Raw genomic sequence first — 13,789 nt, 5'->3', positions numbered from 1 at the left:
AGGTGAACAACAACGCATATAACACACTACCGTGTATGTTTTAAAAATTTTTATTTACAAGACATTTTTAAAACTCTGGATCTAAGATCACAGTGCCAGTAGGGAAAAATAAAAAAATCAAAAAACTCTGGCAGTATATGCAAAAAAACTAGTAAAAATGATTAACTAGAAATGGTAGTACCTGAGAAAATGGAGAACAGGTAAAGGAGGAGACTTTCTGCTATAAACTTTGTTATAATTTTTTTTAAATCTTGAATAATAAATGAATAATTTATTCAAACAAACAAAACAGAGATTATATTTATATAAATAAAAATTGGATTGAATTTTTGCTTTGGTTTTAGTTTTTTGGTTAAAATGTCATTTGTGTTTGTCTTCCCACCACCTCTACCCCAAAACCAATTTGTTGATGCCTAACCGGGACCTGCTCCAGCAGATTGAATCTTCCTGGAGCAGTGCTCTCCAGTTTGCACAAAGTTCATGTTCAAGTACAATCTGATAATTGCTTCAAAGTTAATGCTGGCTGGTCAGTTAGTCTTATAGTAAACACACACTCAAAACCAAAAGCATCTTAGTTGAATGTTTTTGCTGTATAGCAGTGGTTCTCGTCTAAGAGTGGTTTCTCTCCAGAGGACACTTGGCAAAGTCTTGGAGATATTTTTGGTTGCCAAAACTGGGAAGTTGCTGCTGATACCTGGTGGGTAGAGGCCAGGGATGATGCTAAACATCTCACAATGCACAACAACTGAAAAGAAAGTATTAGCCGGCTCAAAAGGTCAATAGTGCCAAGGGTGAGAAGCACTGCTGTAGACTGCAAACAGAAAGCTCTATTTTACTCTCCAAGGAGCCACTCCCAAATTCTGTGGCTATCAAAACATGCCAAAACAGCTCTTCTAAACTATAAAGCCATAACAATTATTTTGTAAGCTACAATAAAAATCTAGCATACCTGTTAAATTAGAGACCCTTCGAAAATAAATAACTTTTTTTTTGTTTTTGAGATGGAGTCTCGCTCTGTTGCCCAGCTGGAGTGCCATGGTGCGATCTTGGCTCACTGCAACCTCCGCCTCCTGGGTTCAAGCGATTCTCCTGCCTCAGCCTCCTGAGTAGCTGGGACTACAGGCACCTGCCACCACGCCCAACTAATTTTTGTATTTTCAGTAGACACACGGTTTTGCCGTGTTGGCCAGGCTGGTCTCAAACCCCTTACCTCAGGAGATCTGCCTGCGTTGGCCTCCCAAAGTGCTGGGATTATAGGCATGAGCCACCATGCACAGCCTGCAAGGGAATAATTTAATGGGTCCCTAACAAGAGGAAAAACAGGAAATGATGTCTGTCCCAAATCGATGTTAAGTGCAGTCTTTGCCCTTTCCTAGCCAATGACCCTGTTCCAGATTCAGTTCCTGAATGCTGTTGGAGATCTATTGGATCTGATTCCCTCACTCTCTCCTACAAAAAACAGCAGCCTAAAGGTTTTTAAGAGATGGGACATGGGACATTGCTCCGCTCTTATCAAGGTAAGACATAGCAGCTCCTTTTGCCTTGTTCTGGTTCATACAGACTTTTTCTATATAGCGCCCAAGTATAGCAACATCTCATCACCCCTGGCTATAACTGTATATCAGCTCATGAGTTCTTCAATGGTAGAAGTTAAGAACTGGAAGTAACTTTGATGGAGAGAATTGTAAGTACATGATGTTACATCTGTTCTTCCACCATTCCTCCCATGCTGTATGCACCTGCCACTCCCACCTTCTAGAATCTTCCATTTTTTTTTTTTGTTTTGTTTTGCTTTTGAGCCAGAGTCTCACTCTGTTGCCCAGGCTGGAGTGCAGTGGTGTGAGCTCGCCTCACTGCAACCTCTGCCTGCCAGGTTCAAGAGATTCTCCTACCTCAGCTTTCTGAGTAGCTGGGACTACATGGTGTGCCACCATGCCTGGTTAATTTTTCTTGTATTTTTGGTATAGACAGGGTTTCACCATTTTGGCCAGGCTGGTCTCAAACTCCTGACCTCAAGTGATCCGCCTGCCTTGGTCTCCCAAAGTGCTGGGATTTCAAGCGTGAGCCACCATGCCCAGCTGGAGTCTTCCATTTTGAATGTTAGAAGGAAGAGTCTGTTTGGGGCCACATTGAAGGTTAATCTTGACTCCTTGGCCATATTTTCCAGTAGTCAATATAGCAATAAACACTTACCTGAAACAGCACAATCCCTGTATGCCTCTTACACTTAAGACAATTGCAGTCAGTTAGCTATGTACATCTGTGTAATCCACTATGATTCTGGCTGTAGGTTCTTCCTGGATTTGAGAACATCCTTTTTGCTCACTCAAGCTGGTACACATACGCAGCCATGCTCAGGATATATAAACACTGGGACTTCAACATCATAGATAAAGATACCAGCAGTAGTCGCCTCTCTTTCAGCAGTTACCCAGGTAAATGAATTTAAAGGAACATCTGAGCACTTTGAGTACTATTCCTGGATAAAGCCTTAGTGATTCAGTGTTAACTGCAATGGGAGAAGAAATGTTTAATGGTTAGTATATATTAACAAACAATCTGATTTTCAGAGGGCTTTTGAAGAAATATAGCTCAAATACTTTTATTTAATAGAATGACATAAACAAGGTTACTAGAATTGCCAAATAGAAGACACTTTGTAAATGTAAATGGCTACATCTAAATTTATTTCAACAAATGCCAACTGAGTATGTATCAAGTACAAGCCTCTTTGCTAGGCTCTGCAGCAGAAGCAATGAAGACATGGCTGATCCTGCACTCAGGTACCACCTTGGGGGCCTGTAGTGTTTCTTTTATTTACTGCACTATCCACAGCACTTAACCTTAGTGTGTGGCATCGAGTACTTAATAAATTGCCAAATAAATGGATGAATGAATGTGTAAGTTTATAAACCTTACACTATAGTCAAGAGGACAATATAAAGTGTAATATGAATAAGAGTAATAATATTACTGGATACCGTGTGTGCTACAAAAGAAGTGTAACCAGTGTTGTCCATTCCAAGGGGGTGAGACTCACATCTGATTGTTGGGGAAAGAAAGGATGACCTTTGAGATAGACCATGAAGGATGGCTAGAATTTGAAAAAGTAGAGATGGACGGGAGGACAGTCCCAGTAGAGGAGAGGTTGCAAATTCCTGGGCCTAAATGCAATAGGCAGGTGAGGTAAATGAATAAAGCAGGACTGGTTTAAGAAAACAGAAAGTGGAGGCCAGGCACGGTGGCTGACACCTGTAATCCCAGCACTTTGGGAGGCCAAGTTGGGCAGATCACGAGGTCAGGAGATTGAGACCATCCTGGCTAACACAGTGAAACCCCATCTCTACTAAAAATACAAAAAATTAGCCGGGCGTGGTGGTGGGCACCTGTAGTTGCAGCTACTCTGGAGGCTGAGGCGGGAGAATGGCGTGAACCCAGGAGGCAGAGCTTGCAGTGAGCGAAGATCACACCAATGCACTCCAGCCTGGGCGACAGAGCGAGACTCCGTCTCAAAAAAAAAAAGAAAAGAGAAAGTGGAAACAATGGTAGCAAACATATGACCCACGGAAAGGAGGCAAGGATGAGCTCTCACTGTCTGTTCTCCATCCAGGAATTTCCAGATCCTCCAACTTAAGATAGAACTATGTATTTAAAACAACAAAACTCACTCTGTGAATCCAACAAAGCATGTGTGTTAGCATGTGTCAGCCCCAACCTCCTCAGGAAACATTATGAGCAAAGTCAAGGGGAAACACCAAACATCTAAGGGTTCAACTGGATACACTGTAAGCAGTTTGACCTTTAATTACACATCCGTAACTTATGGGGTGGTTATACCAACCACCTGTCATATCTATCTACCTTTCTCAGAGTATTTTGCTCTTCCTATCAGAAATTCCTTTTTATTTTTAGAGTCAGGGTCTCACCCTATAGCCCCAGGCTGGAGTGTAGCGGTACAATGTTAGCCCACTGCAGCTTTGACCTTCAGGGCTCAAATGATCCTCTTGCCTCAGCCTCCCAAGTAGTTGACACTACAGGCACACATCACCATCCCTGACTAATTTTTTTAAAAATATTTTATGGAGATGGGATCTTGCTACATTCTCCAGGCTGGTCTTAAGCTCCTGGGTTCAAGTGGTCCTCGAGCCTCAGCCTCCCAAAGTGCTGGGATTAAGGTGTGAGCAATCATGTCCGGCCCCTATCAGGAATTCTGACCAAGGGCATAACCCAATATTTCTCTGGCCTTGTGACCTGATCCTTTCTTTGAAACCACTTTGATTTCATCTTTGTCTTAGTTTGCTTAGTTGTTTTAGCATTGAGGGGGACTGGGGACTCCTCTCTCTGAGTTAGACTGTGCTTTGATTCTTTCACATTCTATGACACTGACATTTAAGGACAGCAAGAGACAGAGCAGTTCAGTATTCTTCCTCTTCCTCGTCTTTGTGATAAAATGCAATATTCAGATGTTATGTGCACTGCTTTGAAATCTCTGTGGAATACATGCTCTCCGGTAGTGTTAACAGTCCTGGATCCCAGAGGCAGTGATGGAGAAGGTCATGGAGGATTTTCTTATGAAACGTATAATCCCGTTAACATTTGCATACGTATCCTTCCAGATGAGATACACAAGTAGATATCGTAGATAATATGTAGAGCTTTTTGGAGCAATTGAAACTCCAAGAGAGCAAAAGACACTTTTATATATACCCCAAAACATTTTTACAGGAGCCAATGGAACAGTGGGATTCATATTTTCTCTAACTGGGCAGCTTTGTTCTCAGCACCAAACAGGAAAAACATGTGCAGTCTCATTTATGTTACAACTTATTAAGGGACCAGCCACATTGGATTCATCCAGTAGACATGACATAGAACTATGCTTTGCGATGAAGCTCATGCCATCTTAGCTGCTGAGTCCAGAACAAAGCTGGATAGCTTCCTTGTTTTTCTTTGGTGGAGTTGTTTAACAGGCTTGGTCTTTTTTAGTCTTTTCTAAAAATACAAAGTGGAGATTGAGGAAATTATTTCACCTAAAAAGGCTAACATGCAATACCCAGGAAGGTCAAAAGTATACCAAAGTATACCAGGTGCTGATAACCTCAGTACCACCCTTAGGTCTGGGCACAGGAACCCCACCCTCCCAGCTTGGAATTACCTTCATGAAAATTACCTAAATCCCCCTCCAGCATCCTGAGACTGGCCAGGCTGGCAGTATCTTGACCTGTGTCTCTGTGCATCTAGTTCAGAAAGCTCCTTTCCAGAAAATTTCTAAATCCCCTTCTAGTGCTAAAGACTGACCAAGGTGGCAGAGCCATCAGGTCAGCTTCTCTGAGTCCAGAAAGCAACGCACGTGGGCCTTTGTCCCATATCTCCCTATCTGGGGGCTCTTCTCCTCCACTCCTGCCCAGGCGTGGGTTCAACAAGATGCCCTAAGGAGCTCCGGGACTCAAGCCTATGGCCTGGTCCTGGTAAGCAGATTCCTCTAGTTGGCCCTCACAGTATATATTTTTTGCAAGATGGTGCATAACTGAGCTGTCAGAATGGTGGTCACATGATGACCTGGGGTGACTCTCATGTCAGAGCATATGTTCGGGGCTCTATGCTACTGAAAGCCACCTCTTACCCTCGGGTTTCAGCATGCAGCAGGGGAGGACAGTAAAGCGAACTTTGACCTATGAGCTCCACATCTGGCCCCTGTCGTGTCCTCCTCACCGCTGCAGCTCTGTACCATGTGTCAGTCAGTCCTTGGGGCGGGCTAGGCCTGGCCTCTCTGAGGCCTTTTGAGAACCTTGCTCCACAACACAAACGGGCCTTTGCAGCAGTTTTGCTGCAGTTTTGCTGCAGTTGATGATGTGACTTCCTGCTGTCTTGGGTCAGTCTTAAGCCAGATGGATTTTTCTTGTGTGATTGGGACAGCTCTTCCAGCTCGACTTATACACTTCTCACCTATCCTACCCACTGGTGCCTGTGGGGAGGAGTGAAGGTGGGGGAGGGTTCAGCATGAAAAGAGATTTGGCTCATGAAGACTTGACTTGACTTAAATTGTGAAGCCTTAAATTATGAAAACTTCACTTAAATTTTCCTGGGGCTTTGAGCCTGTTCTTTTATCTTCTTATGTACCTACTTTCAAGTACATGCACTTAAGATTTAAACAGGCTAAGCAGGCTCATGCCTGTAATCCCAGCAATTTAGGAGGCCAAGGTGGGCAGATTGTCTTGAGCTCAGGAGTTTGAGACCAGCCTGGGCAACATGGCAAGACCCCACCTCTGCAAAAATACAAAAAAATCAGCCGAGTGTTGGTGGCTCATGCCTGTAATCCCAGCTATTTGGGAGGCTGAGGCTGAAGAACAGCCTGAGCCCTGGAAGCAGAGGTTGCAGGGAGCCGAGGTAGCACCACTGCACTTCAGCCTGGGGGACAGAGTGAGGCCTCGTCTCAACAACAACAACAACAACAACAACAACAAAGAGATTACATTCTAGAGAGGCAGCAATTAGCCTAAAGAGTACAACAGAAAACATTTTGATCGATATTTACACTGTAAAATTCCCAGTGTAGCTTTAGTGACCATAAAACAAATTATCATTCACAATTTTTTTAACACTCTGGGTAAGGCTTGCATTTGTCGTCATCATTAACAAAGCATAATAAGGATTTTTGAGTCATCAGAAGCCAGGATTCACAGGTAGCGTGGTAGATGTCGCAGAGTCATTAAGAAAATGGTGTTACGGAACTGCAGAGGCAAGGAGATCTGTGTTGTTTCAAAACAAACGAGTTCCAAGAAGTCATGGTTTTGTAATAACAGTATTGCTACCTTTTTCTCATAACAAAAAATAGGAAATTAGCCAAGAACAATGCATTTAATAATAAAGAATACAAAGAGATGGCACCTGGATACTATAACGAATCTTCACATGCACTGATTGGACAATAGACAAAACAGATTGCCTTTCTCTGCCCATCATCCTAAATCTTCAATGATAAATCATCATATCTCACATGTACCTATGAATTTTTAAACATATGTTTTTAATCAAATTGTTTATATAGGCAGGGGCCCTGTTAAAAAACAAACAAACAAACAAACAAAAAACACTTGCCTGAGGCACTGGATACCCAAAGGAAAGTGGCTTTGAATGGCCTTGTTCTAGGAGTTTCTGTCCCTAACAAGAAGGGTTTTGAATACATGGTCTGTTTGCCTAGCAAGAGCTACAGCTAAGTAAGGAACAGAGAAGCCTTGTACTAGCCCTCCCCACACATTTACTTATTTTGGCAATGCAAATCAATAATCAAGGAGGTAAGACAAAGAGATAAATCACTAGAAAATGACGGCACTGAAATGGCAGCCAATACAATTGTGTGAAGACCTCAGCACAAAGATCTGATAGTTTTAACCAATTCAGAGAAAATCTACTTGTCAACAACATTGAGTTTTCCAATCCACTAATATAATCTGTTTGTTTATTTAGGTCTTTAATTTGAGTCATATCATGTAGTTTTCAGTATTTAGGTCTTACCTACCTTTAAGTAAGCTAAATCCTAGGTAATGTTTGATGCTACTGTAATCAAAATTGTTTTTTTATTCTTTTTTCAGTTGTTTGTTGCTCATACGTATTTATTGGTTACCCATTGCTACATAACAAATTGCTCCAAACATTAGTGGCTAAAAACAATAATGATTTAGTTACTCATGGTTTCTGTGGATCAGGAATTTAGGGCACAGTGAGGATAATTTGTCTTTACTATGACTGGGGCCTCAGCTGGAAGACTCAAAGACTGAGGGGCTAAAATCTCTGATAGCTTAACTGAGGCTGGAGCATGCGCTTCCAAAGTGACTTACTAACATAGCTGACAGGGTGGTGCTGGCAATTGGTTCCTCTTCACTTGGGCCTCTCCTCAGAACTGCTTGAGTGTCCTTCATGGCAAGACCCCTGGCTTCCTCGAGACCAAGCCATCCAAAAGAACAAGGCAGAAATAGTAATGCCTATTGTGAGGTCACCTCAGACATCACACACACTCACTTCCACCAGGTTCTATTAATTAGAAGCAGGGTATTATGACCAGCCCACATTCAAGGAAAGGGAATTAGAATCCACCTTTTAAAGAAAAGGGTGCCAAAGAATTTGTGGAAATTTGAAAACTACCACAATATAGTATGTTTTTTTTGTACATTATTATCCTGAGATCTTTCTAAATTCACATATCAGTTCTCATAGCTTTTTTGTAGATTCCTTGGGATTTTCTGTATATACAATCATGACATCTCTAAATAAAGACAGTTTGACTTCTTCCATCCCTTGTATGTCTTTGATTGTTTTTTTGTATGATTGCGCTGGAGAAGACCTCCAGAATAACGGAGACCATAAGTGGTTTGCATGGAAATCCTTGCCCAGTTCCTGACCTAGGGTGAAAAGTATTGTCTTTCACCATTAAGTATGACGTTAACTGCAGATTTTTTGTAGATGCCCTTTATAATGTTAAGGAAGGTCCCTGCTCTTCCTACTTTCTTTAATATTTTTATCAATAAATGAGTGTTGCATTCTTCTGAATTCTTTCTCAGCAATTGTTGAAAGGATCATATGAATTTTTTCCTTTATTAATATGATGAGTTACACTGATTGATTTTCAAATGTTAAACCACTTGAAATTCCTGGATTAATCCTCACTTAGGATGTGTTATTCTTTCTATTTATTTTTAGTTCAATTTACTAACATGTGTTAATGATTTTTTTCATTTACATTCATGAGGCATATTGGTTTGTAGTTTGCTTTTCTTATGATGGTTTTTGTTTTAGGATAAGCTTATCCTCATATTCTAAATTTGGAATTATTTCTTTCTCCTAAGTTTTTTAAGAGCATGTATAGGATTGGTATTATTTTATTCTATTTATTTATTTATTTATTTTTAAAGACAGGGTCTCACTCTGTCCCCCAGGCTGGAGTACAGTGGTGTGAACATAGCTCACTGCAGCCTCAAACTCCTAGGCTCAAGTGATCCTCCTGCCTTGGTTTCCCAAAATGCTGAGATTACAGGTGTGAGCCACTGTGTCCAGCCCATTTTCCTCTTTAAGTGTTTAATAGAATTCACAAGTGAAGCTAGATATGAAGGTTTTTATTTGTTGAAAAGTTATTAATTGTAAATTTAATTTCTTTCACTGCTACAGGACTATTTCAGTTTTCTAACTCTTCTTGAGTTAGTTTTAAAAATGTATCTTTCAAGGAATTTATCCCTTCTTTCTAAGTTATTGTTTTTATTGATATGAAGCTATTTATAACATTTTTCTTAACCTTTTAATGTCTGTAGGATCTGTAAAGTGCCCATTATCATTCATGATATTGTCCATTTTTCTTCTTTATTAAGATAAAATTTCCATTTTTATCTTTATTTTCTTTCTTCTACCTACTTTGCATTTAATTTGTAATTTTTTCTAGCTTCTTAAGGTAGAAGACTAGATAACTGATTTTGATCTTTCTATCATAAGCAAATAAAATGATAAATTTTCCAATAAGCACTACTTTTGGTGCATCTGACAAATTTTGGTATATTTTGTGTTCATTTTTATTCCATTTAGAATATTTTCTAATTTATCACATGATTTATTTAATCCATAGCTTATTTGGAAGTGTATTGTTTAATTTCCAAAAATTTACAGATTTTTCAGATCTTTGTCACTGTTTTCCAATTTAATTCCATTTTCTAATTTATTCTGAGATCAGAGAGCATATTCTGTATGATTTCAAATTTTTTTACTTTATTGAGACCTGTGTTATGGCTCAGCATGAGTCTATCTCAATGAAAGTTTCATATGCAGTAGAAAATAATGTAAATTCTAGTATTTCTGAGTGTAGTGTTCTGTAAATGTCAGTCAGTGCAAGTTAATTGATAGTGTAATTCAAGTCATCTATATTCTTAACTGATTTTCTATTTGTTAATCATTTACTACAAAAGAAATATTTATACCTCCACTATAATTATTAATTTGTCTATTTCTCATTTTCTTATCTTTTTTCTCTAATCCCATGGAAGATTATATTTCTCATTTCATTTCTGGTAGTTTTGCTTTATGCATTTTGATACTCTATCATTTAACACATACATTCATAAGTATAGTATATTCCTACTATATTGACCCTTTTATCATTATGAAACGTCTTTTTTTTGTCTCTGGTACAACGCCTTGTCTTAATGTCTACACTGTCTTATATTAATATAACCACTCCAGCTTTCTTATGCTTACTGTTTTCATCTTGTACTTTTTCTGTCTGTTTACTTTTTTTTGTCATTTCATACCAGCAATTTTATTTACACAGCAAGAACATACAGGTATCTGTTATAAATGTCAGAGATCATCCCTACATTTCAGATCTTGACTCAGTTTAAGGGCCAACAAAGGAAGGTTCTTTTCTTTCCATTAAGTTTCTTGACTCTGTTCTTTGTTGTACAAAGTGTGTAGTACTAGCAAGTGCATTACCATTGCATGTCTTTAATTTTCAATTGGAAATCTTATGTGCTGGAGAAAAGTGCATCGTAAGTTTTTGTTTTTGTTTTTTTTCGCCTTACAAATTCAAAAGACTAGAATAATGGTAGTCATCTGGAAAAAGTAAATCATGGATAGATATAATTTTGAAACTGATGCTTAACGATGGCAGTGATTTTTAAGTGTGGTAACAAACGTTTTGGAGCATGTATCCTCTGTCAAGATGGTACTAGTAACAGATTCAAAGTAGCATAATATCGTATCAGACTGATGTGGGGTTTTTTATGTTTGAGATTAGTTGGTGAGCCTGTTGTTCCTTAGTAAATTGGTGCCGTAAGCTAAAATTAACATATTCATATTTTCCCTGCCAATAGTCCTTCACAAATAACTGGTCGTAAACTGAAAAAAATATTAATATCTGCAATATAAATGTGTTGTCTATTAGAGATGGGGCTAGGTGTCTTAAGGATTTCTAAGTATATCTTAAAATTTATAATGTAGTAGTTCATACCAAGAATCATCTGGGGAATTTTAACAAAATATGTATATGTTCTAAACCTCATCACTTCCCCATAAATGCAGCTTAAGTCTGTAAGTCTGAAGGAATATGTGTATGTGGGTGTTTTTCTTTTTTCTTTTATTTTGAGATGGAGTTTTGCTCTTGTTGCCAAGGCTGGAGTGCAATGGTGCGATCTTAGCTCACCGCAACTTCCACCTCCCGGGTTCAAGCGATTCTCCTGCCTCACCCTCCCGAGTAGCTGGGATTACAGGCATGCACCACCACGCCCGGCCAATTTTGTATTTTTAGTAGAGATGGGGTTTCTTCATGTTGGCCAAGCTGGTCTCCAACTTGCGACCTCAGGTGATCTGCCTGCCTCGGCCTCCCAAAGTGCTGGGATTACAGGCATGAGCCACCACGCCCAGCCTTGGGTGTTTTTCTTTCAGTTCCTCCAGTACTTTCATACTATTCTAATATATTTTGTTGGTATGAAGCTATGAAGCAAAAGTCGCTATTACCAATGCATACATACAGTATATTGGTTTTAAGTTCCACCTCAAAGTGAAACTTAGAGCCTAGTGTAAGTGCTCCACTTTAGAGAGGTACCTTAATTACTACTGTATTTGCAAATTAAGGGAAATTTAGGTCATCATTTGATTTTCTAAAACCTAAAAGGAACTGGCCATCATTACCAAGTCTTTCTAGATAATCAAGGGTAGATGGCTGTTTTTAAAGTAGCAATTAATGTAGGCATTCCTGCTTTTGGGTTTAAGTATGAATCAAAGCATATTTTAATTTGCTAGCGCAAATGGAATGTCTGTTTACTTTCAAACTATTTGTGGTTTTGTGTTTGCTGTATGTCTTTTGTAGACAGATAATTAGTATATTTTGCTTTCTTTTCAATCAAGTTTGACAGTCTCTTACTTTTGATGGAAGTGTTTGGGTCATTTACATTTACTGTAAATATTTATGTATTTAGATTTAAGTCTGCCATTTTACTATTTAGTTCATTTCATCTCTATTTTGTTTCTCTGTTCCTCCTTTCCTGTCTTCTTTTGTGTTAAACATTTTAACAAATGTTTTCTAACAAAATATTCTATATTTTAATACTCCAGTTGGCTTTCTAGCTATATTTATTTGCATTTTTAAAATTGTTGTCCCTGGGGCTTGTGATATGCATCTATAACTCATCACAATTTGCATAAAGTTAATAAGCAATTATGTCTACTAAAAAATATATAGGAACTTAAAATGGTAATTATCCCATTTAGTATCTTCCATCCTTTGTGCTATTGTTGTCATATATATGCTTCATCTATGTATGTTATAAATACACCAATATGGTGTTATGATTTTTTACTTAAAAACTTACTGTCTTTTAAAAAATTAAAACAAGAAGTGTGTGTGTGTGTGTGTGTGTGTGTGTGTGTGTGTGTTGAGAAGCAAGCTGTTAAGTATATTATTTTCTCTTCTAATTTTTTTCTGCATTTAGATTTTTGGTGACTTCAGCTTTGTCGTGGGCTAGCTCTGGTCTTCTTTGTGGCTATTGTATTTTAAGTTTGTTGTGCTGATAGGAACTGTAAATTAATGTTTTTCATTAAATGTAAGGGTTTTTCACCAGTTATAGCTTCACATATTTTTTCCATCCTCTTTTCTCTCTCTTTTCCCTCTGGGACTCCAGTCGTTTATCCATCAGATGCTAAACATTTTTGCACAAGTCTTTGGGGCTTTGTAAATTTTATTTAGTTTTCTTTTTCTCTGTTCTTCAGATTGGATGATTCCCATTAATCTTCTATCTTCAGGTTTTCTTTATTTTTTGTTTTTTAATTTTATTTATTTATTTAGAGACGACGTTTCACTCTTGTTGCCCAGGATGGAGTTCAGTGATGCGATCGCAGTTCACTGCAACCTCCACCTCCCAGGTTCAAGCGATTCTCCTGCCTCAGCCTCCCAAGTAGCCGGGATTACAGGCATGCACCACTACGCCTGGCTAATCTTGTATTTTTAGTAGAGATGAAGTTTCACCATGTTGGCCAGGCTGGTTTCCAACTCCTAACCTCAGGTGATCTGCCCACCTTGGCCTCCCAAAGTGCTGGGATTACAGGCATGAGCCACCATGCCCAGACACAATCTTCAAGTTTTCTAATTCCTTCTTCTGCCATCTCAGATTTACTGTTGAAGTATACAGTGAGTTTTTCATTTCATTTACTGTACTTTTCAGGTCTAGAATTTCAATTTTGTTCTTTCTTTAATTTCTAATTTTATGTTGAGGTTCCCTCTCTGGTAACTCTTAATACCATATTTTCCAGTTTTGTCTTTGTCCGCTAAACCCAATATCAAGACCTACTTGGAAACAGTTTCCAGTGACTTAAGTATGGGGTCGTACTTTCCTTTTTCTTTTGAGGTGACAAATATAGCAAATACCATGACTTGATCATTACACAATGTATATACATATTTAGTATATTCTTCACCGCAAACACTTATCAGTTCCTTATGGCAAGAACATTCAAAATCCTCTTTTATAGTTATTTTGAATTACGTAACACAATATTGTTAACTATAGTTAACTATATTAACTATAGTGCCTGGTAATTTTTGGTTGAAATGTGGACTTGAAAAATAGCATATCGTAGTGTCTCTGAAATGTGTATTTTTGAGAATTATGTTTTATTTTATTTTTAAATGACATATAATTGTACATATTTATAGGGTACAGTGTGATGTTTTGATGCATGTATACATTGTGTAGTGAACAAATCATGGTATTTAGAATATTCATCACTTCAAACATTTATCACTTTCTAATGTTAA

At 38.5% G+C, this 13,789-nt stretch overlaps 1 protein-coding gene across 1 annotated transcript in view; it reads left to right on the top strand.

Annotated features, from left to right (window-relative positions):
* PLBD1 (phospholipase B domain containing 1) overlaps positions 1-13,789 on the top strand; it is a 65,509-nt gene that overhangs the window by 30,811 nt on the left and 20,909 nt on the right. Inside the window, exons 5-6 of the mRNA XM_054444578.2 lie at positions 1,377-1,517; positions 2,291-2,435. Of these exons, the coding sequence (XP_054300553.1) occupies positions 1,377-1,517; positions 2,291-2,435 (286 nt within the window). The remainder of the gene's footprint in view (positions 1-1,376; positions 1,518-2,290; positions 2,436-13,789) is intronic.

The sequence above is a fragment of the Pongo pygmaeus genome, chromosome 10 (genome assembly GCF_028885625.2).
Source record: "Pongo pygmaeus isolate AG05252 chromosome 10, NHGRI_mPonPyg2-v2.0_pri, whole genome shotgun sequence".
Taxonomy (NCBI): Eukaryota; Metazoa; Chordata; class Mammalia; order Primates; family Hominidae; genus Pongo; species Pongo pygmaeus.
The sequence above is the reverse complement of the archived record's forward strand: the minus strand, read 5'-3'. Positions and strand labels throughout refer to the sequence as shown.